This window comes from Bos javanicus, chromosome 26 (assembly GCF_032452875.1).
Source record: "Bos javanicus breed banteng chromosome 26, ARS-OSU_banteng_1.0, whole genome shotgun sequence".
Classification (NCBI taxonomy): domain Eukaryota; kingdom Metazoa; phylum Chordata; class Mammalia; order Artiodactyla; family Bovidae; genus Bos; species Bos javanicus.
The window spans coordinates 46,298,210-46,317,081 of NC_083893.1; the positions used below are offsets into that span (position 1 = coordinate 46,298,210).

Consider the following 18,872-nt stretch of genomic DNA (forward strand, 5'->3'; position numbering starts at 1 on the left):
ACAGAAACTCCCAGAGCACCCCAAGAGACAGCTCCAACCCCAGTGCCCTCTGTCGCCAACAGCTAGCAGGCCCAATGGAGGAGAGAAAACTGTTCCCACTTTTTTTTTTTCTTTTTCCCCTAACAGTAATTTTTGTCAGTGTCTGCTACTTACAAGGCCAAGTCCATATGGAAATTCTTGATTTAGAGGTATTTAAATCAAGTGCACTTGTCACTTAGAGCAAGATTGCTAAAGAAACTTAATTCAACTTCTCCCCAGGTAAATCCCCAGGCTAGTTATGAAAAGGGTTTTATATTTCCAGGAATGTAGGGGCGAGAGCAAAGAGTGAGCTAGAGGTTTTAGATGGAAGAGTTCCGTCCTGCACATGTGATTGCATGAGTGGAAACCATTGTCTCCTCCCCTGGAGCCATATGTTTAACCTTAAACTAGAAGGCGTCTTTATTAGAGTCCAGATTTTCGTTCATTCACAGGGTTGTCACCCTTAGCTACCCAACTAACGTGGAAAAAGTGAGACTTTGGTCCCAGATGGCACTGGTGACGTGCAGAATAAAGTGCACCTGCCGGCAGTTGCCTCATCCTGTGAAACATTTCCAGCTCAGCCTCCTCTTTGGTGCTTTGTGTACTTGTCTGGATTTCACAGCACAGGTTTCACCCCGATCTAGAAGATGTCCATTAATCCTTTATTTCCCTCTATTAATTGTCTCAAGTTCTGTAAAACCTAGAATAAAATCATGAAGGTTTTTTTATTATTATTATTGTTGTTTATAAGAGATGTAACATTTAACACCTAATGGATGTTGATTTATTGCTAATTGCATATCTAGATGTCCCGAAATGCCTTCATAATCAAAGTCAACACTGGTGTATTCCATCAGTCATCTTCAGGTTTTTATTATGAGAAAGTTTCACGGGAAACATAATAGCATAACGAGGCCCTGTGCCCATCACCTGTGAGCCAGCTTCAGCAGTGATCACCTCCCAGCCCATCTTCTTCAGTCTGTACTCCACCCTCTCCCTCCTCCATATTACACACTAAGCAAGTCTCAGGCATCGTGTGATTTCATCTGTAAACATTTCAGTGTGGCTTTCTAAATGGTAGGAACTTAGAAAAAAAAACTCCCTTTAGCACAGGTGAGAAATGAACAGTCATTCCATACCATCATCAGATATTGGTTTTAATTTCCAGCTGGGTCATAAATGGCTTTTTTTTTTTTTTTTTTTTTTTAGTTTGTTTGAAACTGATCCAGATAAGACTCCCACTTTGGAGTTGGCTGCCATACCTCTTTGCATACATGCTAGATCGCTTCAGTCATGTCCGACTCCTTGCGACCCTATGGACTATAGCTTACCAGGCTCCTCCATCCATGGGAGTCTCCAGGCAAGAATACTGGAGTGGGTTGCCGTGCCCCCCTCCGGGGATCTTCCCGACCCAGGGATCTAACCCGAGTCTCTCACATCTCCTGCATTGCCAGGCGGGTTCTTTACCACCAGCGCCACCTGGGCAGCCCTGCCATATCTCTTTAGTTCTCTTTTAATCAAGAGATTTCCTCCTTCCACTCTCTTCTTTTCATTTCTCTTCCTTGTAATTTATTTGTTGAAAACTCCAGGTTGCTGCTGGTGCAATCCAGATTTTTCTGACTGCATCCCCGACAGTGTTATTGACTGTATCTCTGTGTCCCTCCTATTTCCTTCAGGTGGGTGGTCCCATCTAGAGACTTGTACAGATTCAGGCTTGATTTGGAGGCCGGATGACTTCACAGGTTCTTCCATTCAGAAGGACATTGTGCCTGACTATCTCTCTTGCAGTGATGTTAGCAGCTATAGATAATCAATGCCTACATTCAATACCATTACTATTCAAATCCCTCTGCCCATCCAGTTTTTTTCTTTTTTTTAGCAAAACTAAGGGGATGTGATTCTTTCTCTCAGCGGTCAGCATCTTCCCTGGATTTGAAATGTGCTTCTCTGAATGACCCACTCAGTGTGGATGTCTGTGGTACCTCGCTCATGTTAGGGAGCCAAGCTGCTGGAATGGTCTTTTGATTAGAGCAGTGCTTTAGTTCTCCGTTTCCTGTTCACAAGTAAATTTGAAAGAAACCACGGCTAGGATGGAAATGCGACCAGCTTTCTAAGTTGCCTTCTCTTAGGATCATTCTCCCCCCGAGGAAACCAATTTACTCTCTGGCTGTTTCGGGAAGTCAGGCTTGGAAGGTCGCAGTGAGGACCGGGGGCTCTCATAGGCTGGCTTGGGAACCTGGCCTCTTATCCCACGTTACGGGGGAGGGAGTTTGCCCTCCCAAGGGGCTCTGGGACTGCCTGAGCAGCTCGAAGGCAAGGAGCTTCCATGAACCCTCTCAGCAGACCATTTTGCTTCTTTTTAACCATATAGGAATGAGGTGTGGACCACACTTTAAAAACACTCTAATCAGAAATCACAGTATGTGCTGTTTCTCCTATAGGACTGTATGACTCGCTTCTTTGAATAGGTCACATCTCTTTTTAAATACCATTTTCTTTTCATTCTTTGAATGGGTCGTCCAGTCCCCAGTGCTCAGAGGCAGTGGACCCTCACCAGTAGGTGGCAGAGCTGGGACCCAAATCCTCCTTCTCAAGCTCAGTTCTTGGCTGAAAATCTCAGGGCAACTCCACATCTTTGGGAGCTAGAGTTGACTTCTTTCTCACTGAGCCATCAAAGGCTTTCGAGTGGAAGCTCCCTGTGTACCAATGCAGACATTTCTTTGCATCAGCATCTGCCTGTTTCTCCTGTTCACATTCATAAGTATGGCAGTGTGAATCTCTAAAAAGTGAGAACTTCCTTTTGGAAATAGATCTCAAATACCTTCCTCCGGCCATAAAGCAACAATAATCTCCGAATATCGTCATCCCGTAGTCCAATCAGGCTTTCGTCCTGTCCATGTTGTGTTTTTCCCCCAGTTTGTTTCTATCGCGATGCAAGACCGTCACCATGGCAATCGGTAATAAGTATCTTAGGTAGCCCTTGAGCTTCCTTTCAAAATTATTTCTTTCCTTGTAAAGTTGGGCGGTCCCCAGACAGCACCTGATTCATTGTGAGTGACTTTACATGGATCCGCAGGGCAAAAAGTAACAGTTTCTCCTAGAAAGACATCATTGATTGAAAAAAAAAAAAAAACCAACAACGTTTTCTTTAGGTTCGCTCTGGAACCCCTCCTGCCGAAGAAAATGCACTCCCGGTCCCAGGACAAGCTGGACAAGGATGACCCTGACAAAGAGAAAAAGGACAAGAAGAAGGAAAAAAGGAACAGCAAGCATCAAGAGACATTCGATAAAGAATTTAAACCCACCGACATTCCCCTGCAGCAATCTGAGGCTGTGATCCTTTCAGAAACGGTAATTTCACAGGGAGCTCTCCCTCGCTCATCGGTAGCTGCCGCAGGGGGCCTGTCTTTGCTCCACATTTTGCCGAGGGGGCTGTCCATCAGATTTCACTGAATGGGCTGTGAATAGTCATTTGAGAATCCAGGGTCTCTTGCATCCCTGCCCTTGTGTAACAGATGCTCCAGGACATCAGAGGCTCCGAGCAGGCCCGCGTCTCTCTGGAGGATGCTGGTCTTTCCCTCCATCCCCCCATCCTCCAGGGCCGGGTGCGGGGGAGTGGGGGCAGCCATCAGCGGGACCCACAGGGTTCCGGGCTCCGCAGCAAAGTGGGGCTCACTCATTAGACACCCAGATGTCTCAGGAGATGAGCAGGGTGCTTGTGTTGTCAGGAAACAGTAATTCCAGGCCAGCGAATGCCGTTCCCCCACCCCCTCCTGACCAGAAATCGTAAGCCGGTGTTCCGCGGGAGTGTTATAATCCGCTCAGCTAGAGTCCCAGAGCCCCTTCCCACAGGTTCTGCCAGCCATACGCGGTTCTGTGTTATCCTCCTCGCCTCATCTGTTCCATGCTTAAATCCCTTGGCCATCTTTCACAAGGATTTGGGGGGACTTAACTCATGCTGGTCAGTTGACATTAAAAACGGATCCCAGGGACTCTCGTTCATTCCAGAGACCAGGGTGTGTGGCAACAGGGAAAGCCAAGTGCACGCTCTCCTCCCGGCCTGGGCTGGGGCGGGGGTGGGAGGGATGCCAGCTGACGCTCCCAGCAGTGTGTCGCAAACTGAGGGCAGCTTCTGGGCTGAACTTTATTCAGAACGTGCTATTTGTAGACTGGAGACAAAGCAAAGAGGAGGCTCTCTCAGGCCATCAGCTTCAGAGGTTAAGTTGGGCCTGGAGCTACCACCTCCTTGCAGTGGAAGGCCGTTTGCATCTACAGTGCCCAAGAATGTGCCTGCCCTGGGCGGAAGCCCCCGACCCCTGACCCGCCCTGGCAGTTACTGAACGGTTGCTTATCAAAGGGCTCAGGTGGGGCCACCGTTTAATAAGACACACTTCTCTGCTTGCTTGTATCTTCAACACCGGAAGGCATGTTTCATCCAGACCCTTTGTCATGGAGACCAGCAGTCACGTGCTGCTTGGGTGTCTAGAGGAGAAAGGAGACCCCAGACCACACACGGTCTTCCTGAAGGCGAATGCTCTTGTGAGGCCTTTGGACAGAGCTCTGACTGTGTCTGGGCTGCAGTGTTTCATGGGAGAAGCAGGCGGCCCAGGGTGCAGGGCTCAGGAAGGGACTGGCCGCTGGCTGGCACTCAGATGTGACCTCACGTGGTGCTATCCAGAGGTTTCTCATGACGCCCCTTCCCCCCCCACCACTGTGGGCTCCGTCTACTCTTCTGGAAAGCCGAGTGGCCAGCGACACTGCTGGGGCTGACCAGCACCCCCTTCCTTCTCCCGAGTGTCCAGACACCCTACCCGGATGGGCAAACTAACAGCAACATTTTTTGAACATTTGCTAAGTGCAGACCTTGAGCAAGTGTGTCAGACGTTTTTCTTTGAGCTCTACTTTAAGATGGTAAAGCGGAAGGCCTCAGAGAATTTGAGCCAAGTGGCAGAGTTGATCCAAATCAAGTTCCGTGACAAGAAGACAAAGGATGTGCCAGCTTCGGCCATCGTCACAGTATAAGTTCTGTCCCTCCCCACTGTGGTCCCGCTCTCCTGCAGAGACAGGCTGAGTTCAGCCCAAAGCACCACTCCCACCCCCCGAACTCCAGCGGGTCCGAGTGCTCTCCAAAAACGCAGCAGAACCCACCGAGGTCAGGGCACAGAACCTTGACCCCTGCTGTCAGCCTCCGAGGAGTCTCAGAATAGCCACAGCTGCAGTGCTAGGGGCCATGCATTCTGGCTTCCTGCCAGAGGCAGACTGGCCGTTCTTGGTCTAGCAAGGTCCCAGTCTGTCCTCTGGTGACAGGTGCTGGCAAGGTCTCTGGGTCCTGCTGGGCACCTGGAATTTCCCGTTCAAGCCTTCATGTGCCCGTGACCAGCCGGGTGCTGCAGGACAGAGTGGGTTGGCAGGGGGCAGGGGTCTCAGGGAGCGAAGATGACTGAGTGGTAGCAGCAGCCCCATCCCCAGGGTGGTGCCCTGGGCCCCTGGGGTTGCTGCACTCTGGGCACCCACCTGCCCCCTCTCCACACTTCTGCAGAGGTTTTTCTCTACTTCCTCTTTGGGGCTGAGTTCAGCTTCCTACCTGAATTCGCATCATCAGCAATGTCATGACCTCTAGTTGAGCCTCTCAGGACCTGGAGGGGGGAGGGGCCCTCCACGTGCCATTTGCATCTCACCAGTAAACCATCCCCTGCCCCTTGAACTGTCAGGATGTCCCCTGATGGGAAGGGAAGGGTGGGAAGAGCACCCTGGATCCATCTTCAGTCCCCACACACATGCACCCAAGGGGAGCCCTAAGCCCAGCCAGGCTGTCCCAGGCCTTCCACAGCAAGTGGGCTGTTTCTGCAGATGGGCGGTGACACCTGGACTCCGGGATCTGCTTTGTTGGCATAGGACAGTTCCAGAAGCCAGCCTGTTGGCCAGTGTCCCCTCAACCACACTGCTTACAAAAGGATTTAAGCCTTCCAGCCTCCCCCTGCCTTTGCAGACCACCCAGTGGAACACGCTGCCGCCCACCCACTCTGCAGCTGGCCCTCACCAGCAGGCCCATCCGCACGCCCTGCCCCGGGAGCCAAGCCTGAAGCCCTGCCCATCCTGGGGCCTAAATCTTGATTCTTCTTTCTCAGCTGGGTTAATAACTGTCCTCGTTACTCCTACCTGAGAGTATTTTGGACTGCTCATGTTCCCCCAGACCTGACAATCTGAGACCAAATTGTAAGACGTAGAGAAATAAAAATTTCTTTACGTCAGGTGCATCTGAAAGTCAGAGATGGGGAAGACAAATGCAATGAGAAGTAGAAAGAATTCCTATTCAGTCGTAGCATAGCCTGAGAGAAGAAAGAGAAGGTGAATGAAGGAATCCTTCAGCAAGTTTCTAGACTTTAACACACCTGCCAAGAAAGGCCAAGAAATTAGTCCCCTGGGGCGTTCTGGTCACTGCACAGGTCATTGAGTCCACTCCCAACCCGGTGGGGCTCTCCCCAACACCTCATCACATTCCTGTTCAGGAGACACGGATGTGTCATCCCCCCCGACTGTGTAAGGAGACTGGGGTGAGGCCTGGGTTAGTTTGCCGGGACCGCAAGAACGGCATCCCACAGGCTGGGTGGCTTCAGCAGAGGCTGATGGTCTCACAGTCTGGAGGCTGGACGTCCAAGGCCAAGGTGCCAGCAGGGCTGTCTTCCTCTGAGGCTGTGGTGGGGAGTCTGCTCCAGCCCCTCGCCCAGCATTCCCCTCTCCCTGCATCTCTGCCTTCATCTTCACATGGCACCGTCCCGTGCGCTTGTGTCTGGGTCCAAATCTCCCCACTTTATAAGGACACCAGTCACACTAGATCAGGATCTGCTGTAACAGCGACACCCGACCTTGACCGTCGGCAAGACCGTGTTTCCAGATGTGGTCATCTGCACCGGCACTGCAGGTCAGGATTTCCACAGAGGAATTGTTGAAGTGACATTAAGTCAGCCCAGTGTCTGCTCAGGGCTCAGCGGCTCAGTCATATCCGACTCTTCCTGACCCCATGGACTGTAGCCCACCAGGCTCCTCTGTCCATGAAATTCTCCGGCCAAGAATATTGGAGAGGGTTGCCATGCCTTTCACCCGGGGATCTTCCAGACCCAGCGATCAAACCCGCATCTCCTGCATTGGCAGGTGGCTCTGAGCCACCTAGGACAGACCCTAACCACAGTCTCTCTGTCCCTCCCACGTAGATCAGCCCTCTGCGGCCCCAGAGACCGAAGAGCCAGGTGATCAACGCCATGGGGGGCGAGCGGCGCTTCTCGGTGTCCCCGTCCTCCCCATCCTCCCAGTCCACGCCGCCCCCAGTCATGCCAAGGGCCAAGCTCAGCTTCAGCCTGCAGTCCAGTAAGTGAGACGTCGTCCCGTGTGAATTCCTGACGTTGTGCTGTGACCTCCCCCCTCTGTTGAAGGCTGTCACTTTAGACTGGCTTCTTTTCAGTCCAGCAGCCGGAGAGAGTGTTGGTGAGCCCCTGACTTTGGGGAGTGTCCCCCGGGACTGGAGCGAGTCAGGCCACAGCTGAGTCCCGGGTTCCTGTGCTCCCTGGGTGGACAGTGCAGGACCCGGCCAGCGCTCCGGACCTCCTGTGTGCTGGGGGTGACTTGAGAGCACGTGGGGCATCCCCCATTTCGTGTCATGAGATGATGCAGCCCACACGGTGGGGAAGGGACCTTTTTGTGTGCAGGAGGAATGGGAAGGAAGGAGCCCTTCCAGGCCGTGCTGAGGGGCTAAGGGTAGAACTTACCTTCCAGTTCTGCCCGATTTCTAGGGCTGCTCAGCATAATTCCTACAGACTTGGTGGCCCCAAATATCAAAAAGTTATTCTCTCGTAGTCTGGAGGCCAGGAGTCTGAAATCAAGGTGTCTCCAGTCCTGCTTCCATCTAGTACAGGGTCCCCAGCCTCCAGGGTCTAACGCCTGATGACCTGAGGTGGAGCCGATGTAGTAATGATAGAAATAAAGTACACAGTAAATGCAACGCCCTTGAATCATCCCCAGACCATCCCCGGCCCCACCCCTGCGTCCATGGAAAAGAGTTGTCTTCCACAAAAAGGTTGGGGACTGGTGTTCTGGTGGACTCCCACAGCCCTCGGAGTTCCTTGGCTTGTATACTCATTCTTCCAGTCCCCTCACCCCTCTCTTCCCAGGCTCTGTGTTTTCTCCTCTTCTTATGGGAAACTGCAGATGGGGTTCAGGGCTCCCCATAAATCCAGGATGATCACATCTCCAGATCCTTCTGCAAAGACCCTTTTTTCAAAGAAAGTCTAAGGTTCTGAGTGTGTGCTCAGTCGCTCAGTCGTGTCCAACTCTCTGCGACCCCATGAATGGCAGCCCACTGGGCTCCTCTGTCCATGGGATTTTCTGGGCAAGAATACTGCTGTGGGTAGCTGTTTCCTTCTCCAGGGGGTCTTCCTGACCTGGAAATCGAACCTGCCGTCCCCCGTGTCTCCTGCATTGCAGGCGGGTTCTTTACTGCCGACCCACCTGGGAAGCCCTCTGAGCTTCCGAGTGGATGCGAATCGTGGAGGGATGCCACTGCTACCCTAGTTTTCACCCCTGAAGTCAGGCCAGCCAGAGAGGTGACGTCCTGGCAGGAAGGAGGTGGTAGGAACTGAGGATGCAGCAGACGAGAGCCAGGAGGACCCACTGTCCTCCCCGTGGCTGGAGACGGGGCGGGGAGCCCAGCCCCGGGCAGTGGTTTGTGCCGGCCGCCAACAGTCGTCCTCAGCTCCTGCTTTCTTCTTGCTGCAAGGGGAGCAGCAGCCATTCCCAAGACTGTCTCTGGTCGGGAGTCAGGGCTACCCCGGGGATGAGCCTCAGGGACCCAGGCCTTGCTGGGCGTCAGAAGGGAGACAGTCTCCAGGGGGATGTCCTGGCTTCACTTCATACATCCTTACGCTGTAACCTGAGATCTTCACAAATATTTTATTGATTTTGTTAATAAGTAGGCACGTTGCCGCTGCAGTGGAGGACGCTCTGCTGGTCCCTTGAAATTAAACACAGAGTCACCATCACCCCCAGTAAGCCCGCCCCTAGACATTCACCCCGGAGACCTGGACACACAGGCTCAAACAGACAGTGCGACTTCTACCCTTAAAAATGATTAAAGCGGCAAATTTTAAATAAAGGCCAGAGTAAAAGCAACCAGCCAGCCAGTCAGGAGAGCGACCATTCCATCAGAGGCCACCTTCTCACGCCTCGATTCAACCTCAAGGCCTCCTTATCAATTGACACCCCTCGTCCTAGGGGACACGCTAATGACTCCTAATGACTCTCCATCTGCTGCATCATCGGGTAGGGCACCCAACAACAAAAATGCCCGTTTCTGTCTTTAACGTAAAAGGCAGATGATTTCTCAGAGTCTCAACAAAGGCTGAGAAAGTAGATTGTCCCAATGACCACTCCCCCTTGAAAACGACTGCTTTTCAGTTTACTTAAAAAACCAGCGCTGCTTCCCTCTGGCTTGTTTAAAGCCGCAGTCGCAGCGGCTGCTGCCGCTCATGCCTGCCTTTTGCAGGGTCGCGGCTTTTCCTGTTGTGAGGGTTTTGACAGGCAGGTGGGCTGGTGTGAGCTGTGTCGTTGGACTCAGCTGAGTGCAGCTCCCTGTAGGAGGCTGGGGCAGCGACCTGGCGGATTCGGAACGCTCCAGGCGGATATGGTCCTTGTGACCCACGAGTTGTATAGACGCCCCCAGGCGTGGCAGTCGAGGAGGGACCAGAGGGGTCCCAGGTGGACGTGGCTGTTTTTCCAGTGGTCTGATCCACCCTTTAAGCTCGGGGTTCAGCATCCTGTGATTCTCCTTCTGGAACATTCCCTTGCAGGGGACGCAGCCCCAGCCTTCTCTGCCCCCTCCCGATCTCTTCGCTGCCCATTGACGGGCATTTCTGGGGGATAAAGGGTTCCCGCTGCCCTGCCACTCCCGAGAGGGCACGAAGCAGCCGTGTAGGGATGCTCATCACTCCCAGTGGGGCTGGGGGTGTGGTTCTCATTCTCGCCCTCTTCCAGGTTTGGAGCTGAACGGCATGACCGTGGCCGGGCTGGATGTGGCTGAGGTTCCGCCCCCTCTGCCTCTCAAAGGCACCAGCACAGACTACGGGACCTTGAACGAGAACCTGGACTTGACGGGCTCACCAACGCCCCCACCCCCTCCTCCTCATCAGAGGGTAAGTCAGGGCTCAGGAACATGGATCCATCCTCTCTTTCCCTCCACAAGACAGGAGTTCCTCCTCCTTTCCTTCCTGATGTTGGCGTGTTTACTTTGGACAAGCCAAGGCTTGATTTCCAGGAAAGCTGTGGCAGTGGTTAGAACGCGGATGTATGTGGCCCGGGGTTCCTGTGTCATCACCATAGGAACGTACATTCCCAGGGGGACCGTGCAGAGCGGGGAGAATTCCAGCCGGTGGGTCCAGGGGCCACTCTCGTGACCTTGGAGGTCATTGCCCTTGAGGTGCAGTTCTTATGAAAGTTTGGTTTTGAAAAGTAGCTTTTTGTATGAAGACATTTGTCATTTGAAGAAGCTGACGCCACACGCGGGGGACACGCCGTGCTCCTGGACACTGCCCTTGCCCTGAAGAAGCCCTGGTCCCAGCCTGATTCCAGGCAGCCTCGCTCTCCCACTGGCCGTGTGTGGGTGAGGATGGGTGCGCGCCACACAAAGAAACTGTAGCCGAGCACGAGATTTGGCTCCAGCTGGAGCACAACCCAGCTCCTCAAGGCTGCCCGTTCCTAGCCCCGCCTCTAGCCCTGGGACCTATCCCCACCCGCGTAGATTCGGGGTGCTGGCTGTCACCAGCATGATCAGCCAACTAGGGCCCTCCTACGCATCAGTCCTGAGGCTGGTCCCCCCATGGAAGTTGTCATTCATCTGGTCTGATGTGTGCTCACTGCTCAGGCCTCTGGGCCTGCCTACTTATGCAAATATCAGCTAAAACCCCGAAAAAGCCACTTTAACCCGCTGGCAGCTCTAGAAACACTCTTCTGAGGTCCCCCACCTTCTCTCCTGCTTCTCAAGGCTGTGGTCACTCGGGCAGCTCTGTTGTTGGCTGGCCTGGCCACATGCAGAGGTCAGCGTGTGCCTCTGAAATGACCCCACGGTGCCGGGAGATCTGCGTCCAGGTTCTTCCATCCCCCGGCCACGCTGCTCACAGCCCAGTGAAATGGAAGCCTTGCGGGCTGAAGAGGGAAGCAGCCTCCCTGACTCAGGCAATCAATCGGTCAGTCTCCATAAAGTAAGTTGCACAGCAGCCGAGCTCCTGGAGACGTCGGAGACACGAGCTGGCTCTGTGGCCAAGATCCTTTGCATAACAGCAAGGTGTGGGTTTTCTTTCCCCTTCTAAAACAATATAAATCCTATATCCTTCTTTTTTTTTTAATGGAAACTTTCTCACCAAGTTTCTTGCAAGTTTATTCTCTCTTCTTGTGAGAGGAGTGAAAAAGACAGGGGATTTATTAACACCGTATTTATTTGACGGGGCTTCCCAGGTGGCTCAGTGGTAAAGAACCTGCCTGCCAGTGCAGGAGACACAAAGGCTCAGGTTCAGTCCCTGGGTTGGGAAGGTCTCCTGGAGAAGGAAAGGGCAACCCACCACAGTATTCTTGCCTGGGAAATCCCATGGACAGAGGAGCCTGGCGGGCTACAGTCCGTGGGGTCACAAAGAGTCGGACACGACTGAGCAACTGAGATCACCACAACACCATATTTATTTGATTATTGCTTTTGTGGAAGAAAACCAAATAAGCAGTGGGGCTTCGTCTTCAGGGCTGAAGGAATGGATCGTACTTCCAAGGGACTTGCGAATCAGCTCTCTGTCCCTCGAGATTCCACAATGGGGGGCCAGCCCTGGAGAAGGGGCCAGGCAGCTGGAATGGTTGGTAGCAACTGAGGAAGCGTAAGCCTGACCCTTCCCACAGGTTTTAACCACAGGTTAGAATAAAAGGAGACCCAGGGAGCCGAGTGGGCACGTTGATTGGTTGGGGTGTTGTTTTCCTAACAGCGGAGTTAACTGATTCCCTCACCTTTCATACCTGTATTTTACTGGAAAAGCAAGACAAGAATGTCCTCCGGGTCTCCTGACACTGAAAACTCTGAACTTGAAAATGAGAGAAAATCCATTTTTGTTACAGGTCAATTCAGGGGAAACATTTGATGATCTCAGTTTCTGCATTGTATTATTTTTGTTTAGTTGCTAAGTCATGTCCAACCCTTTTGCAACCCCATGGACTGTAGCCCTCCAGTCTCCTCTCTGTCCATGGGATTTCCCAGGCAAAATACCAGAGTGGGTAGCCATTGGCTTCTCCAGGGAACCTTCTCCACCCAGGGATCAAACCCGTGTCTTCTGCATTGGCAGGTGGGTTCTTTACTGCTGAGCCACCTGGAAGCCACCGCAGCTGTTAGTGGAAGGGCAAACACACACCAGCTCTGGCTCCATGTGTAAAGGCATTGTGAATGCCACGATATTAATCACCCGAGTCTCCTTGCTCTTGGTCTGCTCTCTGACTCACCTGCAGCATGAGTGCGCCTTCAGGACACAGGCCTGTGGGCCAGGGTGTCATCACTGGGTGTCCGCGGGCGCCTCCCTGGCAGGCCCTGAGATCTGCTGTAGGACTACGATCGTTCGCCTGCTCTGGGGGCTGGTCCACAGCCTCCTGTCATCACCCTCAGGCTTGGAGTCAGCTGTCTAGCTGTTGCCACTTTAAATCGTCCTTTCTTTAAAAATGGCTCACACTTACCATCTACTTCCACACATAAACAAGCAACCGTCTCATCAGACCTGGAAATCAGCGTTTCTTTTGACCATTCTTTTTCTCTTTTTGTCATCGTTTTTTAAAAATATTCATTTATTTATTTGGTTCTTAGTTGCAGCACACAGGATCTTTAGTTGTGGCGTGTGAACTCTTAGTTGCAGGATGTGGGGTCTAGTTGCTAGACCGTGGATAGAACCCAGGCCCCTTGCATGGAGAGCGAGGAGTCTTAGCCACTGGGCCACCAGGGAAGTCCCTCTTTTGACCATTCTTACCATGTCTGGGTTGGAAAGATTCCCCTGGAGAAGGAGAAGGCAACCCACTCCAGTGTTCTTGCCTGGGAAATCCCCTGGACAGAGGAGCCTGGTGGCCTACAGTCCATGGGGTCGTAAAGAGTCAGACAGGACTTAATGACTGAGCACTACAAATCTATTCTTTTACCTCTCTTGTTACGATGTCTAAAAATCATTATATCAGTTCTGTTTTACACCTTGACTCTCTTTTCTCTGTTAAGCCCTGGGTCACTTTAGTATTTATTTGCCTGTGAATTAGGAGGAACTTGGGTGATGAGTTAGACGCTGCTTTGCCACCGTCCTGCCTTTGAAACTTCTTTTCTCACGTTGAGCTGAACGTGTGCCTGCCCTGAGAGGCTGTTAACAGCGCACTCTCACCCGCAGAGGACAGTGCTCTGCGAGCCCCTCTGCTTTGTTCTGCCTGTGACTCGTGCCTGCTTATCCTGGTCTGTGTATTTCTTCGTCTGCTCGCTCATTCATGCATTCATCTGTTCACTCACTCATTTATTTACCTAGGTGGTCAACACGTGACCTCTCGTGCACGTCACATGCCCACCAAGAGCAGGGCACGAGCTGCCCTTGGTCACTCACGCTCTGGCAGGTCCATTCAGTGTCTCCTGTCACCATTACAGTTGTAAATTCATTCTTGAGATTGAAAAGCAAACTATGGGCTATATCCAGCCAGCCACCTGTTTCTGTAAAAAAAACTTAAAAAAAATTTTTTATTGGAGTACGGTTACTTTATAATGTTGTGTTCAGTTCAGTCGCTCAGTCGTGTCCGACTCTTTGCGACCCCGTGAACCGCAGCACACCAGGCCTCCCTGTCCATCACCAACTCCCAAGGTTTACCCAAACCCATGTCCATTGAGTCAGTGATGCCATCCAACCATCTCCTCCTCTGTCATCCCCTTCTCCTCCTGCCCTCAATCTTTCCCAGCATCAGGGTCTTTTCAAATGAGTCAGCTCTTTGCATGAGGTGGCCAAAGTACTGGAGTTTCAGCTTCAACATCAGTCCTTCCAATGAACACCCAGGACTGATCTCCTTTGGGATGGACTGGTTGGATCTCCTTGCAGTCCAAGGGACTCCCATGTTGTGTTAGTTTATATTATATAGCAAAGTGAATCAGCTATACAGACACATATATCCCCTCTTTGTTGGATTTCCCTCCCATTCAGGTCATCACAGAGCTCCCTGTGCTCTTCATTAGGTTCTCGTTGTTGTTCAGTCACTCAGTTGTGTCTGATTCTTCGCAACCCCGTGGACTGCACCACAGCAGACTTTCCTGTCCTTCTCATTAGTTATCTATTTTATATGCAGGAATGTCTGTGTGTCACTCCCAATCTTCCAATCCATCCCACCCCCTCTGCCCCTCTTGGGGTCCATACATTGTTTCTCTACGTCTGTGTCTCTGGTTCTGCTTTGCAAATGTTTATCTGTAGCATTGGAAGACAGCTGCAGCCATTTCTTGATAAACTGTGCTTCCTCCATGAAGAGTTTAAACATCCCCTCAACCTTGCTCATCCCCGTTATTTACCACTGCAGAAGAGACTGTGGGAGAGAGACTGTTTTGTCAACAGGTCAGGGGGATGGTGGCCACAGGGGCCAGTGTAGCCCGGCTGACCCTCTCTTGTGTGGCTTTTCCATTCCCGAGAGCACGGCAGGCCTCTGGCCCAGCTCCAGAGAGCACCTCCGAGGACTTGTTTGTCCCTGAGCATCTTCAAGGGACGTAAGGAAGGGCCTGTGGGTCCTCTTCCCAGGGGGGCTCAGCTGTGACGTGGCCAGGCTGCCTGGGTGGCCCTGGGTCCTGCGTTGTCCCCCTTCCCTTGTTCTTGACCATTTCAACTGCCCAATTCTGAAACCAGTCCATTTCCAGGTGCCCCTCGATCAAGAGCACATGGATTTAGAACCACCCTAGGTGGCTCAGTGGTAAAGAATCCGCCTGCAGTTCGGGGCCTGGGTTCTGTCCATGGTCTTAGCAACTAGGTCCCACATCCTGCCACTAAGAGTTCACACGCCACAACTGAAGACCTGGCAGGAGATGCTAGAGACACGGATTTGATCCCTGGGTGGGGAAGACGCCCTGGAGAAGGAAATGGCAACCCACTCCAGTATTCTTGCCTGGGAAATCCCATGGACAGTGGAGCCTGGCGGGCTATAGTCCACGGCGTTGCAAAGAGTCGGACACAACAGAACATGCAAGCATGCACGATTAAGACCGCCACCCAAAGAGCAGTGGCTACACTTCTCAGAGGCTGTTCAGATGTCTGATGTGTGTGCTTTGTGAAAAGTGGTTCATCAGAAACCCTGGAAAGGCCTGTGGCCACCAGCAGCCCAGTCCTGAGAGTGGTGACCTGCCAGCCCCGCATTGCAGGGAGAGGATGTTCCCACCCAGGGCTGCTTCCCTTGCCCATCCTCCTACCAGGTCAGAACCTCCCAGAGACCACGTCTCTCCTGCCAGAGCGTCAGCAGTGAGCCATCCCCTCATTTTCTATCTTCCAGCATCTGCCTCCTCCTCTGCCCAGCAAGACCCCGCCGCCGCCCCCTCCCAAGACGACGCGCAAGCAGACCTCCGTGGACTCGGGGATCGTGCAGTGAAGCCGCGGCATCCCCCGAAGGGCTAGCCGGCATTCTTCCCCTCCCTCACATCTCCTCCCACGTCTGGCGTTTACCTCATGGGGCCTGTGATGTCTGACCTTTAGTGCAATTGCTTTTCCCTAACAGGATTTCGTCTCCAGCCACAGGGTGAGCGGGCTTTAGCATCAGGGAGTAAGGAGGCGGGTACGGGCCCGGGACACACGGCTGTGTTTATCAGCGTCTGAGTGTGTCCATCTTGGAAGAGCCTAAGTCTTGCCCAAAAGCCCTTCCTGTTTGTGCCAGATGACACATTAGCAAAGAGCCCAGTTGACCTGAGCAGAACACAGGAAGGAGAGTTTAGAACTGTGTACTAACAGTGGACAAGTCCTCAGCTCCCCACTAGACCCCAGGTGACTCTCCCAGGATGTCTCACGGAATGCTCCTGCCTTCACCTGGTGGTGTGCTTTCTGTGGGTTGAGGGCTCCTTCAGTCTCCTTCAGACAACTATGGTCAGCCCTTTCCGGGAAGTTCCTGATTTCCCTTGGTATAATTTAAAATAGGATATTTCTCTGCTACTGAACAGTTACTAATTTATGGAGTGGAGACACCATTAAAAATACTGGATCAAGTGGAAAGAGTAAGTATGAGTGTAGGAAGATCCATTTTCTCTCTTTTTAAAAAAAGGATATGTAGACCACAGGCGATGGTTTTAATTGGGTGAATTCTTCTTGGGCTCATTCTGTACAGAAGTTTGTATATATGAGGGTCTTTAGAACTTGTTTTAATTTTTGTGGTCCTTCTGTTTATTGTCCTAGGCACCCACAAATGATTCTCAATATGTGTTCTTAACTTGTAACTGAGGGAAGTGTAAAAAAGAAACACAAATTAAATTTTCTTGTTTTTTTTTCCCCCTCCACAAAGCACAAGCCCTAAAAATGTTCCTGGACAATGATTTAAAAAAAAAAAAAAACTAACTTTGTATAACCTAATATTTTATTCTATCATCTATATTTTTTTATTGACTATAATCATGATATTCTTCTAGTAGGCCCAAGAGTTAATCATTGACAACAAAAAATAAACTGTTGTTTAAAAAGTCTCAGTGTCTGACGTACTATGTTATTATCCCCTGATGTAGAATATAAAAGCCACTGCTTATATTCTGCTCCTGACTTAAAAAAAGAAAATGCACATCGTGAGAGTTGGAGTTGCAAGTTAAGTTTTATTTGGGGCAAAGTGAGAACTATAGCCAGGGAGACAGCACTTCAGATAGCACTTCAGAGACTGCTCCACAGAGACCGCAGCGGGAGGTCAATGGAGTACGTGCAGTCAAGCACGTATTTTTTGCAGGAGGCTTCTGTTAGTCACGAGGAGCAGTGATCCCCATGAAGGATTTTAGTGCTTTTCTAGAAATGAGGAGATATAAGAATTGGGCTCATAAAATCGGCTCCCGAAAAACTATCTGAAGACCTGTTCTGCCAGTTTGTTCCAGAGCAAAGAGTGCCTCATTTCTGCTCTCCACCCTGAACTCTTTTCCGGAAGTGTTGAAGGTCAGCAGTTGCAGCAGCATCTACCTGACTTAATCCTTGTAGAGGGAGATGGCGAGTGCCAATCTGTAGCTGACACTGCCTTCTTAAAGAGCATTGCGATCCGTGTTTATACACGTGTGCATCTTCCTCAAACACTGCTCTTCATCTCTGTTTAACTGTCTGGGACCCGGAGCCGAGAAAGCACTCAGGTCCCAGGACCCTCTGTCTATGTGTCCTTACAGACAGAGCAGAGCTGAGCCTGGCTCAGGCTGGAACTCCCTCAACCCAACCCCAGGGCCCCCTGGCTAAGCCTTGTTAACCTCTCCTTTTAACCTTCTCAGTGTCCAATGTGAGCGAGGGCTTCATTTCCTGGGATGTGCCATTTCACTTGAGAGGCATCAGACTTCCCAGGTTTCTCTGAAGCTTAAATGGTAAGAAACAGAGAAGGCACTGGAGTCCTGTATGCTATCCAGATGTGTCCTGGCTCAAACACAGGCTGTGACTCTGTCTCTTCCAGCCAGACCTCCCAGGAGGCTGTGACAGAACCCAGGAGACTCAGAGCAGCCTCCTCTGGCTCAATGGCTGGTGCCCCAGTTTATTTGAACTTGTCTTCAATGTCCAGTCCACCCTAGGACATTTTAGATACACGTGAACATGGATTTTTTTTCTGCTTGAATTTTTACTCTCTGACGAATATGAATATTCATCCTCCACTGAGTATGTTGCTGCTGCTGCTAACTTGCTTCAGTCGTGTCCGACTCTGTGCGACCCCATAGATGGCAGCCCACCAGGCCCCGCCGTCCCTGGGATTCTCCAGGCAAGAACACTGGAGTGGGTTGCCATTTCCTTCTCCAATGCATGAAAGTGAAAAGTGAAAGTGAAGTCACTCAGTCGTGTCCGACTCTTAGCGACCCCATGGACTGCAGCCCACCAGGCTCCTCCATCCATGGGATTTTCCAGGCAAGAGTACTGGAGTGGAGTGCCATTGCCTTCTCTGAGTATGTTAGAAACTGGCTATTCACCACCATCCTAAAATGATTACAAGGACACACCCACCTGGGAGGGGCCAGCCCCTGGCCTCAGGGAGTTTTTGGATAGTCAGCATTTCACATAGCAGAAGCTATAGCTGAAATTTATAGAACCAGTCCTGGCCCTTTGGAAATGGTTGTTTTTATTCTAGAACAGCATCTGGGTTCTAGTTCTTGCCCTGCACCACGAATTACCCCACAAAGTCTCCCTGGACAATCCCTGGACTGCATATCCCACCCAGGGCCCTCCCCCATGTCCTCATCCCCCCAGTCGCCAGGAATTCCACACTGGGCTCCAGAGGGCTGGGTGCATGGCAAATCTAACAGGAAAGGAAACGTGGACACGTTTTACATGTGTTAAAGAAATTTCCTAATATAAATATGTAAGTGTATTTATTTAAAAAATGAACTTCTCAAACTAGGCAGACACAGTTTTTTAATTTTTTATTTTTTTGCCTTTTAAATCAAGGTTGGGCTACAGAAGTAGTCAAGGAAAAACTGACCTCTGTGTCAAATGTCTTCTGGAGGCATTCCTTCTAGAAGGAGTTTCCAGGGCACAGCTTGCCTCTCTCGATGCAGTGATATATTCCTTTTACTCTCTCTGTTTTTTGCCTTCTCCAGGGCCACCTGTTTAGCCATTGCTAATACTTAACAATTGTTTTCAATATAG

At 51.3% G+C, this 18,872-nt stretch overlaps 1 protein-coding gene across 2 annotated transcripts in view; it reads left to right on the forward strand.

The window, feature by feature from the left end:
- Window positions 1-16,744, forward strand: part of DOCK1 (dedicator of cytokinesis 1) — a 560,513-nt gene extending 543,769 nt beyond the window's left edge. For both annotated transcript variants that reach the window (XM_061403980.1, XM_061403979.1), the window contains exons 49-52: window positions 3,171-3,369; window positions 7,230-7,383; window positions 10,042-10,199; window positions 15,571-16,744. In XM_061403980.1, the coding sequence (XP_061259964.1) occupies window positions 3,171-3,369; window positions 7,230-7,383; window positions 10,042-10,199; window positions 15,571-15,666 (607 nt within the window). In that variant the 3' untranslated portion in view covers window positions 15,667-16,744. The remainder of the gene's footprint in view (window positions 1-3,170; window positions 3,370-7,229; window positions 7,384-10,041; window positions 10,200-15,570) is intronic.
- Window positions 16,745-18,872: the final 2,128 nt, after the last annotated feature.